Raw genomic sequence first — 20,811 nt, 5'->3', positions numbered from 1 at the left:
TCAATCCCAGCATTCCTTTCGTTTTTTTATAAATTTTAGATTTTAAGTTTTGTTTTGTTTTTAATTAAAAAAGGGGGATTGTCCAGTTTTTGGACAATAACTCAAAAACACTTTCACAAATTTGCAAGAAACTTTGGTAAATTGTTTATATCTATTGGCATTAGCTCTTTTTTGATTTTTATAAATTTTAGATCTTACGTTTCCCAGTTATGGGTTTTATTCATTTAAAAAAGGGGGGTCCCATTTTTTGGACAATAACTGAAAAATTCTTTTAGCATTTTGCTTGAAACTTTGTTGAATTGTTTATACTATTGACGTTAGCTCCCTTTCAATTTTAATAAATTTTAGATTTTTTGTTTCGGAATTATGTGATTTTATTCATAAAAATGGGGGGATTTTCCCTATTTCGGACAATGCTTTAAGCAGTTATCATGAAACTTTGGTGACTGGTTTATACCTATTAAGAAAAACTCCCTTTAGTTTTTCATGAATTTTTGATTTGACATTGAGCAGTTATTGAACTTTATTCTTTGATAAAGTGATGGGCATATCATGGGCTAATGGTGCAGCTGTTTATTGACTTATATATCTCAAAAATTAAAGAATTTAGAGCAAATCAGACGAAGTAAAAGAATTCATTAGGTCAAGGTCTACATGCCCTGAAATTATCACCAATTCGGGTATCTGATTTTAAGGTTATTGCCCCTGAATTGATGATTTAAAGGAAATTTTGCAGGTTTTGGTCATTATCTTTAATACTATTATAGATAAAGATAAACTGTAAACTGTAAAACTGTAAAAATGTTCAGCTAAATAAGATCTACAGATATGTTTATTTGACCAAAATTGTCAATTGACCCCATAAGGAGTTAGTGCCCTGAGGGTGTTAAAGACCAAACAGCCTATTGTTTATGCGCATCAACTAACGCAACTTGGTAGTGACATAAAAGCTCTATGATGTTTCTAGCCATGAAAAAAACGTCCTATTTCGCGTATTTCACAGATTCCAACATGGTGTACGCTTTAAAAAAAATACGTCTTTCAAGAAAAGTGGAATTGAGTGACTTAAGTCCATACTTGCCCCAACTGTTCAGGATTCAACCTCTGTGGTCTTATCAAGCTGTATTTTATTTTATTGAGTTTCTTAAATTAAAGGGGAAATGGCTAAAAAATTAAACTATATATTAAAACATATTTTTTTTATCTTCAAATATTGTAAATGTGAAATATAGAAATTTTGAAATGATGTTTTAGTGATAAGCATTTGGTTTTGTTCATTTCATCAAAATAAGCTTGAAACAAATTGCCGATGTATCATTGGCTTGCAAGGTAATAATTCAACTCATTTGAATCCATATTCATGCAACCTTCGTTTGACCTTTAGGCAGTTGCTCATCTGTTATAACAGCATGTGGTCAGCATTTTCATTCATAAGAATTGAAAAGCAAAGTAGATTAATATGTACTAGATTATGAGATACAATGTATATAAAAAAAACTAAGCACCAAAATTATATAAATTTCTGATTCCTCACTAATGCTTAAAATTCTTTTCATAATTTTTTTTTTAAATGAAAGATAATATTGTTCACTAGTAAAAAATTCAAAATTCATAGAAAAAGAAAAAAAAAAAAGCTTGCTTGGTACCCTCTTTGAAAGGAAAGAGTTGTAAGAACAATCCATTAATTTAGTGTGGCCTAATGCACCTTGATGTAAATATCTCTTGCATTGACTTGGTTTAGTATATTTGTCCAACAGAATTGCTATATTAATTTGTCCTTTGTTTGTGATAATATATTTTGTCCTATTGATTGTCTGACATATAACTAAATTTTAATTTCCAATGCCTTTTTATACGACCGCAAAAAAATTTTTGTGGTCGTATATTGGTATGACGTTGGCGTCGTCGTCGTTGTCGTCGTCGTCCGAAGACACATTGGTTTTCGCACTCTAACTTTAGTTTAAGTGAATGGATCTTTATGAAATTTTACCACAAGGTTCAATACCACAAAAGGAAGGTTGGGATTGATTTTGGGAGTTATGGTACCAACAGTAAAGGAATTAGGGGCCAAAAGGGGCCAGAAATAAGCATTTTTATACGACCGCAAAAAAATTTTTGTGGTCGTATATTGGTATGACGTTGGCGTCGTCGTCGTCGTCCGAAGACACATTGGTTTTCGCACTCTAACTTTAGTTTAAGTGAATGGATCTTTATGAAATTTTACCACAAGGTTCAATACCACAAAAGGAAGGTTGGGATTGATTTTGGGGGTTATGGTAATAACAGTAAAGGAATTAGGGGCCAAAAAGGGGCCAAAAATAAGCATTTTTGTAACTTCCAGACATAACTTGTGTGTTAGTGTATGGATCTCTCTGACATTGTACCACAAGGTTCCATATCACTAAAGGAATGCTGGGATTGATTTTGGGGGTAATTGCCTCCAAATTTTAGGAATTAGGGGCCAAAAAAGGGGCAAAAAACAAGCATTTTTCTAGTTTCATGACAATAACTTGTGTGTAAGTGTATGGATCTTTCTGAAATTGTACTACAAGGTTCCATATCACAAAGGGAAAGCTGGGTTTGAGTTTGGGGGTAATTGCCCTAAACGTTTAGGAATTTGGGGCCAAAAAACACATTTTTTTCTAGTTTCCAGACAATAACTTGTGTTCAAGTGTATGGATCTCTCTGAAATTGTACTGCAAGGTACCATACCACAAAGGGAAGGCTGGGATTGAGTTTGGGGGTGATGAATCATAATGGGGGTTCAAAAAATTTTGGGGGGGGGATTTATTTTTTTTTCCTTTTTTTTCTTTTTTTCCTTTTTTGTTTCTTTTAAAATTTTCCATTTTAAGTTGGTTATTTCTGATTTATATTTAAAATCAAATAATAATGATATGGTAGGAGATACACACCAAACAGGATGTGTAAATTATTATATAATAAGTATTGTGCAATAGCAAGAAATTTTCAATTGCACAGTATTGCACAATAGCAAGAAATCTTCAATTGCACAGTATTGCGCAATAGCAAGAAATCTTCAATTGCACAGTATTGCGCAATAGCAAGAAATATCCAATAGCACAATATTGCGCAATAGCAAGAAATTGTCAATTGTACAGTATTGCGCAATAGCAAGAAATATTTAATAGCACAGGATTGTGCAAAAGAAGATACTTCCTATAAATTGCTTATTTCTTGACCAATTTCAATGGGGTTTTATTCTTGATTTCATGGGGTTCTTTAATATGCTGAATCTAACCGTGTATTTAGTTTTTGGATTTTGGGCCCCGTTTTTAAATTGGTCCACATTGAGGTCCAAAGGGTCCAAAATTAAACTTTGTTTGATTTCATCAAAAATTGAATTATTGGGGTTCTTTGATATGCCGAATCTAACTGTGTATTTAGATTCTTAAATTTTGGTTCCGTTTTCAAATTGGTCTACATTATGGTCCAAAGGGTCCAAAATTAAACTTAGTTTGATTTTAACAAAAATTGAATTCTTAGGGTTCTTTGATATGCTGAATCTAAACATGTATTTAGATTTTTAAGTCTCCTAAACGAAGTTTGGGAAGACTTATTGTTTTTGCTCAGTTCTTATTATTATTATTATTATTCTTCTTCTTCTTCTTCTTCTTCTTCTTCTTCTTCTTCTTCTTCTTCACCCGTTCTCCAAAACCGCTTGTCGGATTAACTTAGGGTTTCACAATATGTTAGACTAACATGTCTAGTGGTGCAATCAGGGTTTTTTTTTTGCAATGGGGTTTATAAAGGGGTACTTTGAGGGGCAAAAAGAAAAGAGGGTTTTACTATAGAACCCTATGGGATTTTATTTTTTAAAATTTTCAAATGATTATAAATTGAAAACCGTTCGTGATAGACACAAACTTTTTAATTGAAAATGTTCTAAATGATAAAGCCCATTAAATGAAATACAGGGTTAGTCCCCAGGGGTCACCCCCACCCCCTGCCATTTAAGAAAGTTCTAATATCTTGTAAATGGTCGAGATCCCCACCCCTAAACCATATATATTCTGGTTTGTCATGATAAAGCACATCAAATGTTATACAGGGTTAGTCCCCAGGGGTCACCCCCACCCCCTGCCAGTTAAGAAAGTTCTAATATCTTCTAAGTTGTCAAGATCCCCACCCCTAAACCATATATATTCTGGTTTGTCATGCTAAGATGGTTTGAATGATATACAGGGTTAGTCCCCAGGGGTCATCCCCACCCCCTGTCATTTGAGAAAGTTCTAATATCTTGTAAATGGTCGAGATCCCCACCCCTAAACCATATATATTCTGGTTTGTCATGATAAAGCACATCAAATGTTATACAGGGTTAGTCCCCAGCGGTCACCCCCACCCCCTGCCAGTTAAGAAAGTTCTAATATCTTCTAAGTTGTCAAGATCCCCACCCCTAAACCATATATATTCTTGTTTGTCATGCTAAGATGGTTTGAATGATATACAGGGTTAGTCCCCAGGGGTCATCCCCACCCCCTGCCATTTGAGAAAGTTCTAATATCTTGTAAATGGTCGAGATCCCCACCCCTAAACCATATATATTCTGGTTTGTCATGATAAAGCACATCAAATGAAATACAGGGTTAGTCCCCAGGGGTTACCCCCACCCCCTGCCAGTTAAGAAAGTTCTAATATCTTGAAAGTGGTCAAGATCCCCACCCCTAAACCATATATATTCTGGTTTGTTATGCTAAGATGGTTTGAATGATATACAGGGTTAGTCCCCAGGGGTCATCCCCACCCCCTGTCATTTGAGAAAGTTCTAATATCTTGTAAATGGTCGAGATCCCCACCCCTAAACCATATATATTCTGGTTTGTCATGATAAAGCACATCAAATGTTATACAGGGTTAGTCCCCAGGGGTCACCCCCACCCCCTGCCAGTTAAGAAAGTTCTAATATCTTCTAAGTTGTCAAGATCCCCACCCCTAAACCATATATATTCTTGTTTGTCATGCTAAGATGGTTTGAATGATATACAGGGTTAGTCCCCAGGGGTCATCCCCACCCCCTGCCATTTGAGAAAGTTCTAATATCTTGTAAATGGTCGAGATCCCCACCCCTAAACCATATATATTCTGGTTTGTCATGATAAAGCACATCAAATGAAATACAGGGTTAGTCCCCAGGGGTTACCCCCACCCCCTGCCAGTTAAGAAAGTTCTAATATCTTGAAAGTGGTCAAGATCCCCACCCCTAAACCATATATATTCTGGTTTGTTATGCTAAGATGGTTTGAATGATATACAGGGTTAGTCCCCAGGGATCATCCCGACCCCCTGCCATTTTAGAAAGTTCTAATATCTTGTAAATGGTTGAGATCCCCACCCCTAAACCATATATATTCTGGTTTGTCATGATAAAGCACATCAAATGTTATACAGGGTTAGTCCCCAGCGGTCACCCCCACCCCTTGCCATTTGAGAAAGTTCTAATATCTTGTAAATGGTCGAGATCCCCACCCCTAAACCATATATATTCCTGTTCGTCATGTAATGAACATTTGAATGACGTATAGGGCCAGTCCCCAGGGGTTCCTCCCCACCCCCAATATTCTAGTATCTTGTAAATGGTTGAGATCCCCACCCCTAAACCATATATATTCTGGTTTGTCATGCCAAGATGATTTGAATGATATACAAGGTTAGTCCCCAGGCATCACTAATGCATATAACTTTACTGGACAAAACCAATTTTCACTGGACGTTGCCCAATGTCAGGCGACCCTGGGAATTATGAATTATGGGAGCTTCGTTTGGGAGACTTCGTAACAGCATCCTGTTACAATCATTTCTTGTTGATTATGGGCCCAGTTTTCAAGTTGGTCCAAATCGGGGTCCAAAATTAAACTTAATTAATCAACTAACTAACTAACTAACTTAATTAAACCGTGTATTTAGTTTTTGGATTTTTGGCCCCGTTTTTAAATTGGTCCACATTGAGGTCCAAAATTAAACTTTGTTTGATTTCATCAAAAATTGAATTATTGGGGTTCTTTGATATGCCGAATCTAACCGTGTATTTAAATTCTTAAATTTTGGTTCCGTTTTCAAATTGTCTACATTAAGGTCCAAAGGATCCAAAATTTAACTTAGTTTGATTTTAACAAAAATTGAATTTTTAGGGTTCTTTGATATGCTGAATCTAAACATGTATTTAGATTTTTGATTATGGGCCCAGTTTTCAAGTTGGTCCAAATCAGGGTCCAAAATTAAACTTTGTTTGATTTCAACAAAAACTAAATATATGGGGTTCTTTGATATGCTGAATCTAACCATGTATTTAGATTTTTGATTTTTGGGCCCCGTTATCAACTTTGTCCACGTTGAGGTCAAAAGGGTCCAAAATTAAACTTTGTTTGATTTCATCACAAATTGAATTATTGGGGTTCTTTGATATGCCGAATCTAACCGTGTATTTAGATTCTTAATTTTTGGTTCCGTTTTCAAATTGGTCTACATTAAGGTCAAAAGGGTCCAAAATTAAACTTTGTTTGATTTCATCACAAATTGAATTATTGGGGTTCTTTGATATGCCGAATCTAACCGTGTATTTAGATTCTTAATTTTTGGTTCCGTTTTCAAATTGGTCTACATTAAGGTCCAAAGGGTCCAAAATTAAACTTAGTTTGATTTTAACAAAAATTGAATTCTTAGGGTTCTTTGATATGCTGAATCTAAACATGTATTTAGATTTTTGATTATGGGCCCAGTTTTCAAGTTGGTCCAAATCAGGGTCCAAAATTAAACTTTGTTTGATTTCAACAAAAATTGAATATATGGGGTTCTTTGATATGCTGAATCTAACCATGTATTTAGATTTTTGATTTTTGGGCCCCGTTATCAACTTTGTCCACATTGAGGTCAAAAGGGTCCAAAATTAAACTTTGTTTGATTTCATCAAAAATTGAATTATTGGGGTTCTTTGATATGCCGATTCTAACCGTGTATTTAGATTCTTAATTTTTTGGTTCCGTTTTCAAATTGGTCTTCATTAAGGTCCAAAGGGTCCAAAATTAAACTTAGTTTGATTTTAACAAAAATTGAATTCTTAGGGTTCTTTGATATGCTGAATCTAAACATGTATTTAGATTTTTGATTATGGGCCCAGTTTTCAAGTTGGTCCAAATCGGGGTCCAAAATTAAACTTTGTTTGATTTCAACAAAAATTGAATATATGGGGTTCTTTGATATGCTGAATCTAACCATGTATTTAGATTTTTGATTTTTGGGCCCCGTTATCAACTTTGTCCACATTAAAGTCCAAAGGATCCAAAATTAAACTTAGTTTGATTTTAACAAAAATTGAATTCTTAGGGTTCTTTGATATGCTGAATCTAAACATGTATTTAGATTTTTGATTATGGGCCCAGTTTGCAAGTTGGTCCAAATCAGGGTCCAAAATTAAACTTTGTTTGATTTCAACAAAAATTAAATATATGGGGTTCTTTGATATGCTGAATCTAACCATGTATTTAGATTTTTGATTTTTGGGCCCCGTTATCAACTTTGTCCACATTGAGGTCAAAAGGGTCCAAAATTAAACTTTGTTTGATTTCATCACAAATTGAATTATTGGGGTTCTTTGATATGCCGAATCTAACCGTGTATTTAGATTCTTAATTTTTGGTTCCGTTTTCAAATTGGTCTACATTAAGGTCCAAAGGGTCCAAAATTAAACTTAGTTTGATTTTAACAAAAATTGAATTCTTAGGGTTCTTTGATATGCTGAATCTAAACATGTATTTAGATTTTTGATTATGGGCCCAGTTTTCAAGTTGGTCCAAATCAGGGTCCAAAATTAAACTTTGATTTCAGCAAAAATTGAATATATGGGGTTCTTTGATATGCTGAATCTAACCATGTATTTAGATTTTTGATTTTTGGGCCCCGTTATCAACTTTGTCCACATTGAGGTCAAAAGGGTCCAAAATTAAACTTTGTTTGATTTCATCAAAAATTGAATTCTTGGGGTTCTTTGATATGCTGAATTTAAACATGTATTTAGATTTTGGATATTGGACCATAATAGGTGAATGTCCAATTTAAAATTTTTAAGTTCTTAGACCACATTCATTCTGTGTAAGAAACCTATGCTGTGTCAAATATTTAATCACAATCCAAATGCAAAGCTGTATCAAGCTTGAATGTTGTGTCCATACTTCCCCCAACTGTTCAGGGTTCGACCTCTGCGGTCGTATCAAGCTGCGCCCTGCGTAGCATTTTATTCCAAATTGACAATTCCATTTTAAATCCCTTCAATAAGATTTTTATTGAATTTCAAAATTAGTAAATCTAGCCTTGAAAACTTCGATGTTTGTTTCTTCAATGTCATTAAAATATTTTTATATACAAAATAAGATGTGGTATGATTGCCAATGAGACAACTCTCCACAAGAGACCAAATGACCCAGAAATTAACAAATATAGGTCACTGCACAGCCTTCAACAATGAGCAAAGCCCTTACCCCATGGTCAACATAAAATGCCCTGAAATGACAAATGTAAAACAATTCAAAGGAGAAAATTAATGGCATTATTAATGTACAAAAAATGAACAAAAAACAAATATGTAACACAGCAACAAACTACAACCATCTGAATTACAGGCTCCTGACTTGGGACAGGCACATACATACAGAATGTGTCGGGGTCAAACATGTTAGCAGGATCCCAACCCTCCCCTAACCTAGGACAGCGGTGTAACCGTACGTATAAGAACAAACTATGATAAATTCCCTCGATGAGCGCAGCTGGATACGACTGCATAGGTCCAACCCTGAACAGAAACTCAAAGAACTTAGAATTGGTTATATGATTTGAATTTATTTTCAAATTTTTGCTTTTGTGCAATACACTATGCTGTTGCAAATTGACCCCCTGCCCTTTTTTTGGCAAAAAAATAAAAATATTTGAAGAAATTTTCTTTTTAATTTCTGAAATCTGAAATGAAAAAAAATTGTCCCCTCCCACAATTTCTTATTAACACTATAATTATTATGATTATTCCTAGATTATTGTAACATTCTTCTAAGATGTTTTCACTAGTATATATAATATATTTAATATATTTTTATACTGGACAGTGGTCACTTCTCTTATGTTTTGAGAAATAACATTAGACAAACAACTATTTTAACAAAACAAAAATAATTTGAGTGAATAATAATTTAATGCCCCCTCCGCTTTTAAGTTTTACCCATGTCTGTCTGTACATCCCAAGTTGGTTTCCATTCTCTTTCTTTAGTTTGCCTCAACCAAATATTATGAAAACATAGATCAATTATGCACTTTGGTGTTGTCATTTTAAACGTTATAGAGTTATGCCCCTTTACAAATGGAAAAATCGTTGAATTTTTCGTTTCCATTCTCTTACATAAGTTAGCCTCAACCAAATGTTATGAAACTTATATATATACAATGCTTATTACCACAAAATACAGATCAAGTTTGAATTTTGGTGGTGTCACTTTAACTGTTTAGAGTTATGCCCCTTTACAAATGGAAAAATTGCTGAATATTTTGTTTCGGTTCTCTCACTTAACCCTCTAAAGTTCCTATCAGACAATTTTACCAATTCAGTCAAATTGACCGAGAAGCCAAATTTTTAGACAAATAGTTTACATGAAGTCTTAAATCGTTCACATATTTTGACATACAGATGTGGTTGAGGGCTCACATTAATTTTCAGAATACCATCAACATGATTTATAGTGTCTGAAACTAGTACCATTGAATGCGTTACATCAATTTGCCCTATAATGACAAGAATATTTTTGGAGAAAACTGTTATTATCTTTAGTTTTAGATAGATTGTTTTCACAGAAGATCATAAAACAAATCATTGATTTAAAACAAAAAATATGACTATTTTGATAACTGTGTCGTGTTCTTTTACAAGAATACTATAAAACCTGTACATATATAAAATATCTGATTCATAGAGTATCAACATTAAGACAAACTCAAAACGCACTGAAAATTCATGTTTTGTTTTGTCAGCTTTAATCAACATCTAAAATGTCCTGAAAATTGTTGTTTTTTTAATTTAAAGTTTCATATGACTATACATGGTCCCTCTTTTTTAACACTAATATGAGATTCTAGGACATAATAAATTACACTTTTTAATTGCTAGTTAATTCCATAGGAGGAATATGAAAAGGTAAGAGCTGAAAATTAATAATCGTGCACAAGACTGCATTACAAAATGCAGGAAATTGTGTATTAAAGTAAAAATAAATTTCCACGCAGTAAAGCTGTGGAAAAAAATAAAGCATGCACATCAACAGATGAAAATGAATATACAATCTGATTTAAATCATTCTGTCAGCAGACGAATTTGATTTTTGAACCTCTTTTGATGTGTTAAATTTACATGTTTAAGTTGCATGATTTTGATATACAAGATATATAGGGCAGTTATATATACTTGCACATACATGTAAATAACCTTTAACCTTTCACATTTGTGTAATTTTGTAATACCAGTAATTTCTTTGATATTTTACAGATGACAATGGTATTTCTTAAAAGGTCGTCACAGTCAGTTGATCATATTTCAAATGTGCAAAGAATAAAATGGACACAAGTTGGCTGCAGAAATATGTCAGCTGTTTTACCTGGCATTGCTTACCAACAGAAAGGCTTCTCATTCATCCAAAAAAATGACCAGCTAAATAGATGCAAATATTGTTATGTCAATCAGTTTAGATATCTTTCAGTTTTTAATGAACAAAGGCATTTAGATTGTCACAATAATCCTAAATTCAGCAAAAATCTGCTGAAAAGGAATATTTTTCCAGGTTTAGCAATTTCTAATACACGAAGCTTTTCTCAAGCAAGTTGGGCTTATTACACATCAACTGAATTTGCACCAGTTCGTGTAGCTTTTGACTATATAATATCAGTTCATGACTATACTGGCCTGCCGTGGTGGGCAACCATTATACTAAGTACAATTCTTTTGCGAACATGTTTAACGCTGCCCCTGTTTATAGTATCACAGAGAAACATGGCTCGATATGCTGCTGTCAACCAAGAAATGGGAGAAGTAGCCAAGACCTTGAGAGGAGAAGTATTTCATTACAGCAGGAAGCATAATTTGACACAGAATGAATCCAAGATGTTATTGGCTAGAAATGTAAATTTAATTTAAATGTTTCTTGTGTTGACATTACAACTGAGTTATAAAAGAGCAACATAATCTTTTGTGTGTTCAGTAGAAGAAAATTTTCAGGTACATTGGGGTCTGAATTAAAACAATAAGATATTTTAATACTTTGCAAAAATGTTGTTATAAATATAATGTGTTTTAAAAAATGAAATGAAAATTGTAGGTCATGGAGCATTTTTCCAAGCTTCAGGTTGTGCCAGAAACCACAATTTTGTGTAAATATTTTAAAATAGAATATGCATGATATGAGATGATAGCTTTTATAATGTGCTTTCTTGCTGAAAAAAAGCAAAATTTGCATAATGATATTGTATTGAAGTTTTCTGATACTACGAGGAAAAATTTAACCAAACTTTGCCACAATCATCATGGGGTATTTATTTATAAAAAAAGTAGGGATGTCAACTCGGTGAACAATTACTAATCGAGTACTCGTTGGTTTTATCGAGCGATACTCGAGTACTCGCTCAGTAATATATCTACAACACGGAAACACAAAAATACGTATTTTACATTCTGTACTTTGTTGTTCAATGGACAAAAACCCATCTACATAAGTATATGGGGCAAGGAGTTATATATACACCATAATTGACAGCCTATTTCCTGCAAGTACTAATTAAGTAAAAAACAAATCTAATCAATATGATTTAATGATCACCTATTTGAAATTTTAACAAGGAAACACCATATCAAACAATAGTATTTGGTAATCGTTAAGAAAACACATTTATTTACAAAGACGTAAGGATTAGAAGTTTAACTATTCACTGAGGGTCACCAGAGGATGCAACAAATTTACTTTATTTGGAAACATTTTCTTGTCAACTATTATTGGGGACAGTCGGTTTTGCAACTTTGTAAATTAGTCTTGCAGACAAAAATATTTCCTCTGACGGTACGGATGTGATGGAATGGTTAAGACATGTTTAGTTTAAAGTGTAAGCCTAGGTATAGACCACGTATTTTCGGAGGCATTTGAAATGACAATTAAGCCCAAGCATTCTAAACAACATGTAGTTTATTTACTAGTATGATTAATCAGTGATGCCTATTTCATTTTCCGAAAGAGGTTCACAAGAAGATCAATTTTATATAAAGAAGACAGCAATATTCTAACAGGAAACTGATTAGCCGAGTATTGTTTTGGTATTCGATACTCGGTACTACCGAGCAATACTCGAATACTCGAGTACTCGTTGACATCCCTATAAAAAAGTGTTAAATAACCTCCCTCTCCTACAACCAACTTGGCTTTAAATAGAACATACTATCTTGAAATACACTATAAATAGAGAAAATCTGATGCAGGCAAAAATGCTAAGAATGTTCTACCTAACGTCCATTTGGCATTAAAACTGTCAAATGACTTTTTATAGTAGTTGTTGCCCTGAAATGACAAATTTTACCAATTTTTATAATTTTTACCTTTTATCTGGAAAAACTAATATAGATAGATGAGAAACTTTAAAATCCTCCAATGACTGGAGGGTTTGACCTTTAATAAAGATGTTTATACATTTTTTGGCATTTTTTTGCCTTATACCTTAGTGTTTTTGCCTATAGTTATCTTGAAATTTATAAAAAAAAGACAAATTAAGCAAAAATTATAAAGCAAGACTAGAATTGTAAAAAAAGTAATTAAAAACTGTATAAAAAACGATCAATTTGGTAACATATCAGGGATGTTATTTTTAAATTGTATAATTAATACTTCATAGGTGAGAAAACAGCTGAAAAAGAAGATAGAAGAACATAACTGTCATCCAGCCAGAGGAACTCTTGTTGTAGCAGTGCAGTTTCCTGCCTGGATTTTTATGTCATATGGAATCAGAAACCTATGTGGTTTTACCATTAGTAAGAGAGGTGAGTCTTCATGATCCACTATGACATGTGCCTTTCCCCCTTTTTAGCTCACCTGGACCAAAGTTCGTCCGTCCGTCTGTCAGTTTCAGTTAGGCAAATCAGTTTTCCTCATTTTTATACGACCGCAAAAAAATTTTTGTGGTCGTATATTGGTATGACGTTGGCGTCGTCGTCGTCGTCGTCCGAATACACATTAGTTTTCGCACTCTAACTTTAGTTTAAGTGAATGGATCTCAATGAAATTTTACCATAAGGTTCAATACGACAAAAGGAAGGTGGGGATTGATTTTGGGGGTTATGGTACTAACAGTTAAGGAATTAGGGGCCAAAAAGGGGCCAAAAATAAGCATTTTTGTAACTTCCAGACATTACTTGTGTGTAAGTATATGGATCTCTCTGACATTGTACCACAAGGTTCCATATCACAAAGGGAATGCTGGGATTGATTTTGGGGGTAATTGCCTCCAAATTTTAGGAATTAGGGGCCAAAAAGGGGCAAAAAACAAGCATTTTTCTAGTTTCATGACAATAACTTGTGTGTAAGTGTATGGATCTCTCTGACATTGTATCACAAGGTTCCATATCACAAAGGGAATACTGGGATTGATTTTTGGGGGTAATTTCCTCCAAATTTTGGGAATTAGGGGCCAAAAAGGGGCAAAAAACAAGCATTTTTCTAGTTTCAGGACAATAACTTGTTTGTAAGTGTATGGATCTTTATGAAATTGTACTGCAAGGTTCCATATCACAAAGGGAAAGCTGGGTTGGAGTTTGGGGGTAATTGCCCTAAACGTTTAGGAATTAGGGGCCAAAAAGGGTAAAAAAAACGCATTTTTCTAGTTTCCAGACAATAACTTGTGTTCAAGTGAATGGATCTCTCTAAAATTGTACTGCAAGGTACCATACCACAAAGGGAAAGCTGGGATTGAGTGTGGGGGCGATGAATCATAAGGGGGTTCAAAAAATTTGGGGGGGGGGGATTTTTTTTTCCTTTTTTTTCTTTAAAATTTTCTATTTTAAATTGGTTATTTCTGATTTATATATAAAAGCAAATAATAATGATATGGTTTGAATAGCATACATGTGAACCTCCCGACAGGTGTACAATAATCCTGTTTTCAGGAGTCTCCTCCTGACCTCCGGTTGAAGAGGAAAATTATAATCCCGTGTATGAAATTTTTCATGAATGAAAAATTTCTGCCCAACATATCATCTCAGGCATCTGGTGTAACTCACATTACCTGAAGTTATATTTTACCTGTAAATCAATTAACATGCATAATTTTATGGCTTCACTTGTCAGCTTGGGTGTCAAACATACTGGTAATCAATGATTTTTTACCTCAGGCTAACTGCCGTTGTGTAACAAAAACTGTGTATTTATTGGGTTACTTCCCTTGATTTATCCTGTTTTAAGTTACTTTCCTTTTAATAATGAAAATTTTTAAAAGAATATAAATAAAATATAAATTGAACAAATAATCATAAAAGGATGGTAAATAAATGATTTTAAATGTCTTAGGACAAATAAAAAAATAATAATTTGAAAATTATTTGAGGATTCTATACTTCCTTTCAAGGCTTAAATTGAAATTTATATAATAACTATGACCCTTGTTTTACAGTTAGAATGACTTTCTGAGTATGCAAACAAAAGCTATTTGCAGATAGATAAACAAATGTTCTGGTTGCAATAAATGTTTTATAGAATATGAAGTAAAAAATTTAAAGAACATACTGAAAAAAAAAAATGTTAGATTGAACATGTAAAATATAAAGATGGAGAAACTTTATAAGTACAAGGGTACTATAAACATAATAAATTGGATGGAAAGTTGAAGAAAACACACTTTAAAAGACCATTTTTACAGCACACGGTTACATTTACGACAAAATTTATGTCGATTAAAAACCTCCTGATCTGAGTCCTAATCTCCTGACCAAAATTTCCCAATCTCCTGATCTGAGTTTCACAGTCCATCACATGTATGAATAGGTAAATTAAAAAATTATAAGTTCTTAGACCACTTTCATTCTGTGTCAGAAACCTATGCTGTGTCAAATATTTAATTACAATCCAAATTCAGTGCTGTATCAAGCTTGAATGTTGTGTCCATACTTGCCCCAACTGTTCAGGGTTTGACCTCTGCGGTCGTATCAAGCTGCGCCCCAGCGGAGCATTTTATTTTCCTTATGCTTGATGATATTGATTTGATGCATTCTTTTATCATGACAAGTTACAGATCAAATTTTGAATTTTGTTCTGTTCTGATGTTATTGTGCAGAGTTATGGTCCTTGGACAGAAAATTCACTGAAATTATCAGTTTTCCCCTCATTTGTTTGTCATGATTGAAGAGGTTGATTTGAAAATGGTATATACTTGTATGACATCATGACAGGTTACAGCTCAAGTCAGAATTTTGTTCCCGTCTGATAATTTTGTGCAGAGTTATGGTCCTTGGACTTGCACAAAATTCACCTAAAACCAGTTTTCAACACTTTATTTCATCATGCTTAAAGATTTTGACCTGAAATTTGTTATATAATGTACACCGTGACAAGTTAGAGATCAAGATTGAATTTTTGTTCCAATACAATGAATTTTTAATAGGTCGGGGACTATGTATTGCCATGCAATACTCACAGAATGTTTGTTATTCTTCCTTTTCAAAGATTTGCAGGAAGTTGTGTTCTTTATGTGTGACGTCATTAGACATGGTAGCCATTTTTCACAATGTCAGAATAGGAAATTCAGCAAAAACGACATAATTTAAAATATTTCGATCAACCATTTGCTGAGAACAGATATTTCACTAGTCAGGAGAAATATTTTTCTCACACCGCTCAAGAAACATGAAAATATCCCAAAAATTGGAGAAACATCATTAATAATACTATTATACATTATTGTTATCACTATTTTACGACATTTTCCTTTGATCAAACTGACTGATAATTTTCTTTCTCATCACAGTCGAGTGATATGAAAAATTATCGCTAGAAACTAAGGGAGCATGTGCCATTGTTAATGAAATGAACATAAAATTAGCAATGTTGTCATAGGTAAAATAGCCATAAACAGATTATCATTGGTCATCTCAACTCTATTGCTTTTCTTCTATTTGCTGTACTGGCTCAGGCGAGAAAATCAATCTCGATGATCAACGATAATCTATAATTATCACAAACAAATTGAATTATATACTGTGAAAGTACTTTTATTCATGGGGAACCAATTTTAGTGGTTTTCGTGGATGACTTTATCCACGAATTTAAGTGTCCAACGAAATATAATGAGTGATGTCAAAATCAAGACATGGAAAGATTCCCATGTATGTTTGATTACCGATCATATAATTAGAGAATACATTGAATATCAGCAAATCTACCAAATGCACTATGAAATACAATTGCAGGCAGGGGTATACCCACTTAATCTTTAAAAACCTTAATTGTGCAACTTTGGATCTTTTAATTCTCATACAAAATATACATGATATAGTTGATCTACGAAAGTCAGATTTCTGGTGATGATATGCTATGATAAAGTGTTCATTTAATATCCTCCTAATTCTTGTACAGAAAATAATAATTTCATGATGGGCTTGCTTTTCATTAGAAACAAAATTTTACAATTCAATATCCATTATAGCATTTGTTTATGTAACTGTTCTCTTCAATATTGACATGATTAAGACCTAATTAACACCTTCGATGGTCTTTAATCTGCTGATCACTCAATCAATTATTGATACACAAAATATAGTGCATTGATCAAAACATTCTATACATCCTATCCATGAACATTTCCAGAAATTTATCAATGTAATATATGCTCAGATATTCAAGGCACAACATGATGTTACACTTGTCAAGAAAATTACATAACTTTTGCAAGGTGCAGGAATCTAAAATCTGTTCTAAAAATAGATGTCATTGTTAAAATCATCTTTGAAAAATTTTTAGTCATCTTACTTTGTCTAGAATTGCTGTTAAATCAACTACAACCAATGCAATAATTAATTTTACTTCCCACTGATAAATTGGAGCAATCTTCACCGTTCAGTGCTTACAAGCACTTTGATTTCAAATCCACTTGAAAATATGACACACATTTGTGATAATTTGGTATTGTTTGTTTTAGATGAACCAACAAGTATCTACGAGGGTTTTACCAGTGGAGGTGGTATTCTGTGGTTCACAGACTTAACAATTCCAGATCCACTCTTCATACTTCCTGTCATAATTGGCATTAGTAATCTTTTACTAACTGAGGTAAACTTTAAGAATAAAACACACTTATTCCAATAGCTTGAATGATTGGAAACTCATTGAACGTTATAATGAAACCAAGAATCAGTCCTACAGTTTGATTAGTCCCCTACCAAATAAGTCGAAGGGGACTTTAGTTTTGCACTCTGTCCATCTGTCTGTCTGTCTGTCCATCCTCCAGTCCCGCAAATCAGTTTTCCACACTTTTTTCTTCGTGCTTGAAAATATTGATATGAAATTTGGTATATAGTTTTATCAAGTTATAGATTAAGGTCGAATTACAGTGATCATTACAGTGATAATTTCCACATTACAGTGATCATTTACACATTACTGTGATCATTTCTACATTACAGTGATCATTTCCAAATTTTTGCTTTTGTCTTTAATTGTACACTGTTTTTGTAATTTTATTCCACAATTTTCATGAAAGAAATAATTTGCTTCTATGTGTTATGTTTTTCTTCTTTGAAGTAAAATTCAGAAGCCCCTCAGCAAATTTTAGTTTTTTAAATTTAATTAGCATTCTTTTTTGGTGGGTCTTAAAAACAAAGACTCATAATACATTAAAGGCATAATTCTATAAATATGTGACAAATAGCTATTGAACTTAATATTATTCAAACATTAATTAATATATCCAGAAGAGTGGTCAACAATGAATTCACATCATGCAGTCATAACACTATTATACTATGAAAGTAAGTTCAGGATATTTATCGGTTTAATTAAATTGCCAAATATAAATACTTTGACTAAAAAACATGGAATAAAATCACTCACATAACAAGACTATGTTATAACCTAAAAAAGTGCATCATATCAGCGTATGGTACAATTTTTTACCACATGTTATTTACAGCGGTAACCACATAGATGGTTCATCATCTATGCTATTGTATACATGTTCCCTCAATCAATGTTTTATCAGTTATGCTATTGTATACATGTTCCCTCAATCAATGGTTCATCAGTTATGCTATTGTATACATGTTCCCTCAATCAATGGTTCATCAGTTATGCTATTGTATACATGTGACCTCAATCAATGGTTCATCAGTTATGCTATTGTATACATGTGATCTCAATCAATGGTTCATCAGTTATGCTATTGTATACATGTTCCCTCAATTAATGGTTCATCAGTTATGCTATTGTATACATGTGACCTCAATCAATTGCATGCATTGATGCATGTACAGATCTGTCAGATCTATTATAAAATCACAATTTAATGACAGAAAATGATGTGTTTGATTAGATATTAGTAAAAGGAGAAGATTGTCTGTTCTTTTTATTTGGATAATGCCTCATTATGTATAATATTATATTATATCACAAGGTTTCATATCACAAAAGAAAAAAAGGTTGTTTAGAAATCAGGGACCAAAAAGGTGCAAAAAACTATGGTACCTTTTTTTTTGGTTGCAGGGTAATAACTTGTATATAAGTGTTTGGATCACAAAATTCCATACCTCAAAAGGAAGTTTGTGATTGATTTTTGGGGTTATATGACTCTAACTGTTTAGGAATTATTGACCAAAAATGCGTAAAAACAACACTTTTCTAATACTTTGTATAAATTGCTTATTTCTTGACTTATCCAAATGGTGATCAAATTGATCAATTCAAAGTCTTGAATTCTTGGAGTTTCTTTGATATGCCGCATCTTACCATGTATATTGATTTTTGATATTTTGCCCTGTTTTAAATTGGTCCACATTAAGTTCCAAAGGGTCCAAAATTAAACTTAAAATTGAATTTTTGTGGTTCTTTGTAGGGCTGAATCTAACCTTGTATCTAGATTTTAGATTGAGCTCTCGTTATCAAATAGGTTCGTTCACAATGAGGTTCAAAGGGTCCCAAATTAGATATTGTTTGATTTCATCAAAAATTCAATACTTGGGGTTCTTCAATATACTGAATTTTACCATGTATTTAGATTTTGGTTATTGGACCATATGAGGTAATTGACAAATTTCAAATTTTTATGCCCCCACCTTATGCCCCTGGCTATAGAGGAGGGGCATTAAGTTTTACCCTTGTCAGTCTGTACGTCTTTCCATACGTCCCAAAATTGGTTTCCATTCTCTAACTTTAGTTTGCCTAAACCAAATGTTATGAAACTTTAATACACAATGCTTATTAACACAAAACACAGATCAAGTTTAAATTTTGGTGGCGTCATGTTTAACATAGTAGAGTTATGCCCCTTTACAAATGGAAAAATTGCTTTCATTTCCTTTTTCTAACTTTTAGTTTGCCTCAACCAAATCTTATGAAACTTATACATAATGCTAATTACTAAAAACACATTGATTTTGAATTTTGGGGGTGTCAATTTTTCCTTTCTACAGTTCTGCCCTTTAGGAATGGAAAAATTGCTGAAATATTAGTTTCTGTTCTCTAACTGACGTTTGCCTCAACTAAATGTTATGAAAGATATACACAATGCTAATTACCACAAATGTCAGATCAAGTACAAATTTTGGTATCATCACTTTTACAGTTCTTGAATTAAGTCCCTTTATAAAGTTATTTCTTTAGCTCTTAGACCACATTCATTTGGTTTCAGGAACCAAATCTGTGTTCAATATTTAATCACAATCCAAATTCAGAACGGTACCAAGCTTGAATGTTGTGTCCATACTTGCCCCAACTGTTCATGGTTCAACCTCAGTGGTTTTATCAAGCTGCACCCTGCATTTTATTGTAAAATAATGTCAAGATTCAAATATAGATATCTAAAATAAAATAACTTGATCTTGACTGTTATCATGCTGATCCCTGTAGAGAATGTTATGTAATGATGCTACTCTAAATGAGCAAAAGAAATGTTGACAATAGACATGAAGGCTTAGTTCTTTTATGATTTGAAAAGCTGTTTCTTTTCAGATGCATTTGCTATCACTACAAAGTAAACTAGAAGCAGAGCCATTGCCTATGAAATTGATGAAGTTTTTCTTCCGTTTTGTCAGTATATATTTGATGTACATTTCATCAATGTTACCAAGTGTAAGTACTTACAAAGTTAGTATTAATTTAGGATTCAATTTAAAAGCCTTCTTTCTGGGGTTAAACATAAATATAACAGTTATTAATTGTATGCAAGAACTTAATTTTCAAGAAACTTATTGTGTGAAAAAAAAAGATTTGTTTTACCTTAAGAAGCAGCATCACAAAAGGCTTTTTAGAATGTGCTATTAATTAAGAAGGGATATAGTTACGATACTGTTGTCAGGTCATTAAAGATTGCATATTTTGGCTTTAATATTGATTCACTTATAGGGTCTTTGCATCGGAATTAAACATATTTATTCTAAAACCAGTTGTTGGCATGACACGGGTTATGTTATTCTCATATATTTTATGATGGTACAATACTAAACCCCTAACAGGAGGGATTGTGCCTGATATTCATATGATGAAGACATAATCTTTCAATCAGTTTAATTGAGGTCTGGAGCTGGCA

General features: G+C 33.0%; 1 protein-coding gene across 3 annotated transcripts in view; it reads left to right on the top strand.

Moving 5' to 3' along the window:
- Nucleotides 1-20,811, top strand: part of LOC127706194 (cytochrome c oxidase assembly protein COX18, mitochondrial-like) — a 78,678-nt gene that overhangs the window by 51,349 nt on the left and 6,518 nt on the right. For all 3 annotated transcript variants that reach the window (XM_052210675.1, XM_052210674.1, XM_052210676.1), the window contains 4 exons: nucleotides 10,538-11,167; nucleotides 12,922-13,066; nucleotides 17,212-17,342; nucleotides 20,235-20,354. In XM_052210675.1, the coding sequence (XP_052066635.1) occupies nucleotides 10,538-11,167; nucleotides 12,922-13,066; nucleotides 17,212-17,342; nucleotides 20,235-20,354 (1,026 nt within the window). The remainder of the gene's footprint in view (nucleotides 1-10,537; nucleotides 11,168-12,921; nucleotides 13,067-17,211; nucleotides 17,343-20,234; nucleotides 20,355-20,811) is intronic.

Source organism: Mytilus californianus, unplaced genomic scaffold (genome assembly GCF_021869535.1).
Source record: "Mytilus californianus isolate M0D057914Y unplaced genomic scaffold, xbMytCali1.0.p SCAF_6, whole genome shotgun sequence".
NCBI lineage: Eukaryota > Metazoa > Mollusca > Bivalvia > Mytilida > Mytilidae > Mytilus > Mytilus californianus.
The sequence above is the reverse complement of the archived record's forward strand: the minus strand, read 5'-3'. Positions and strand labels throughout refer to the sequence as shown.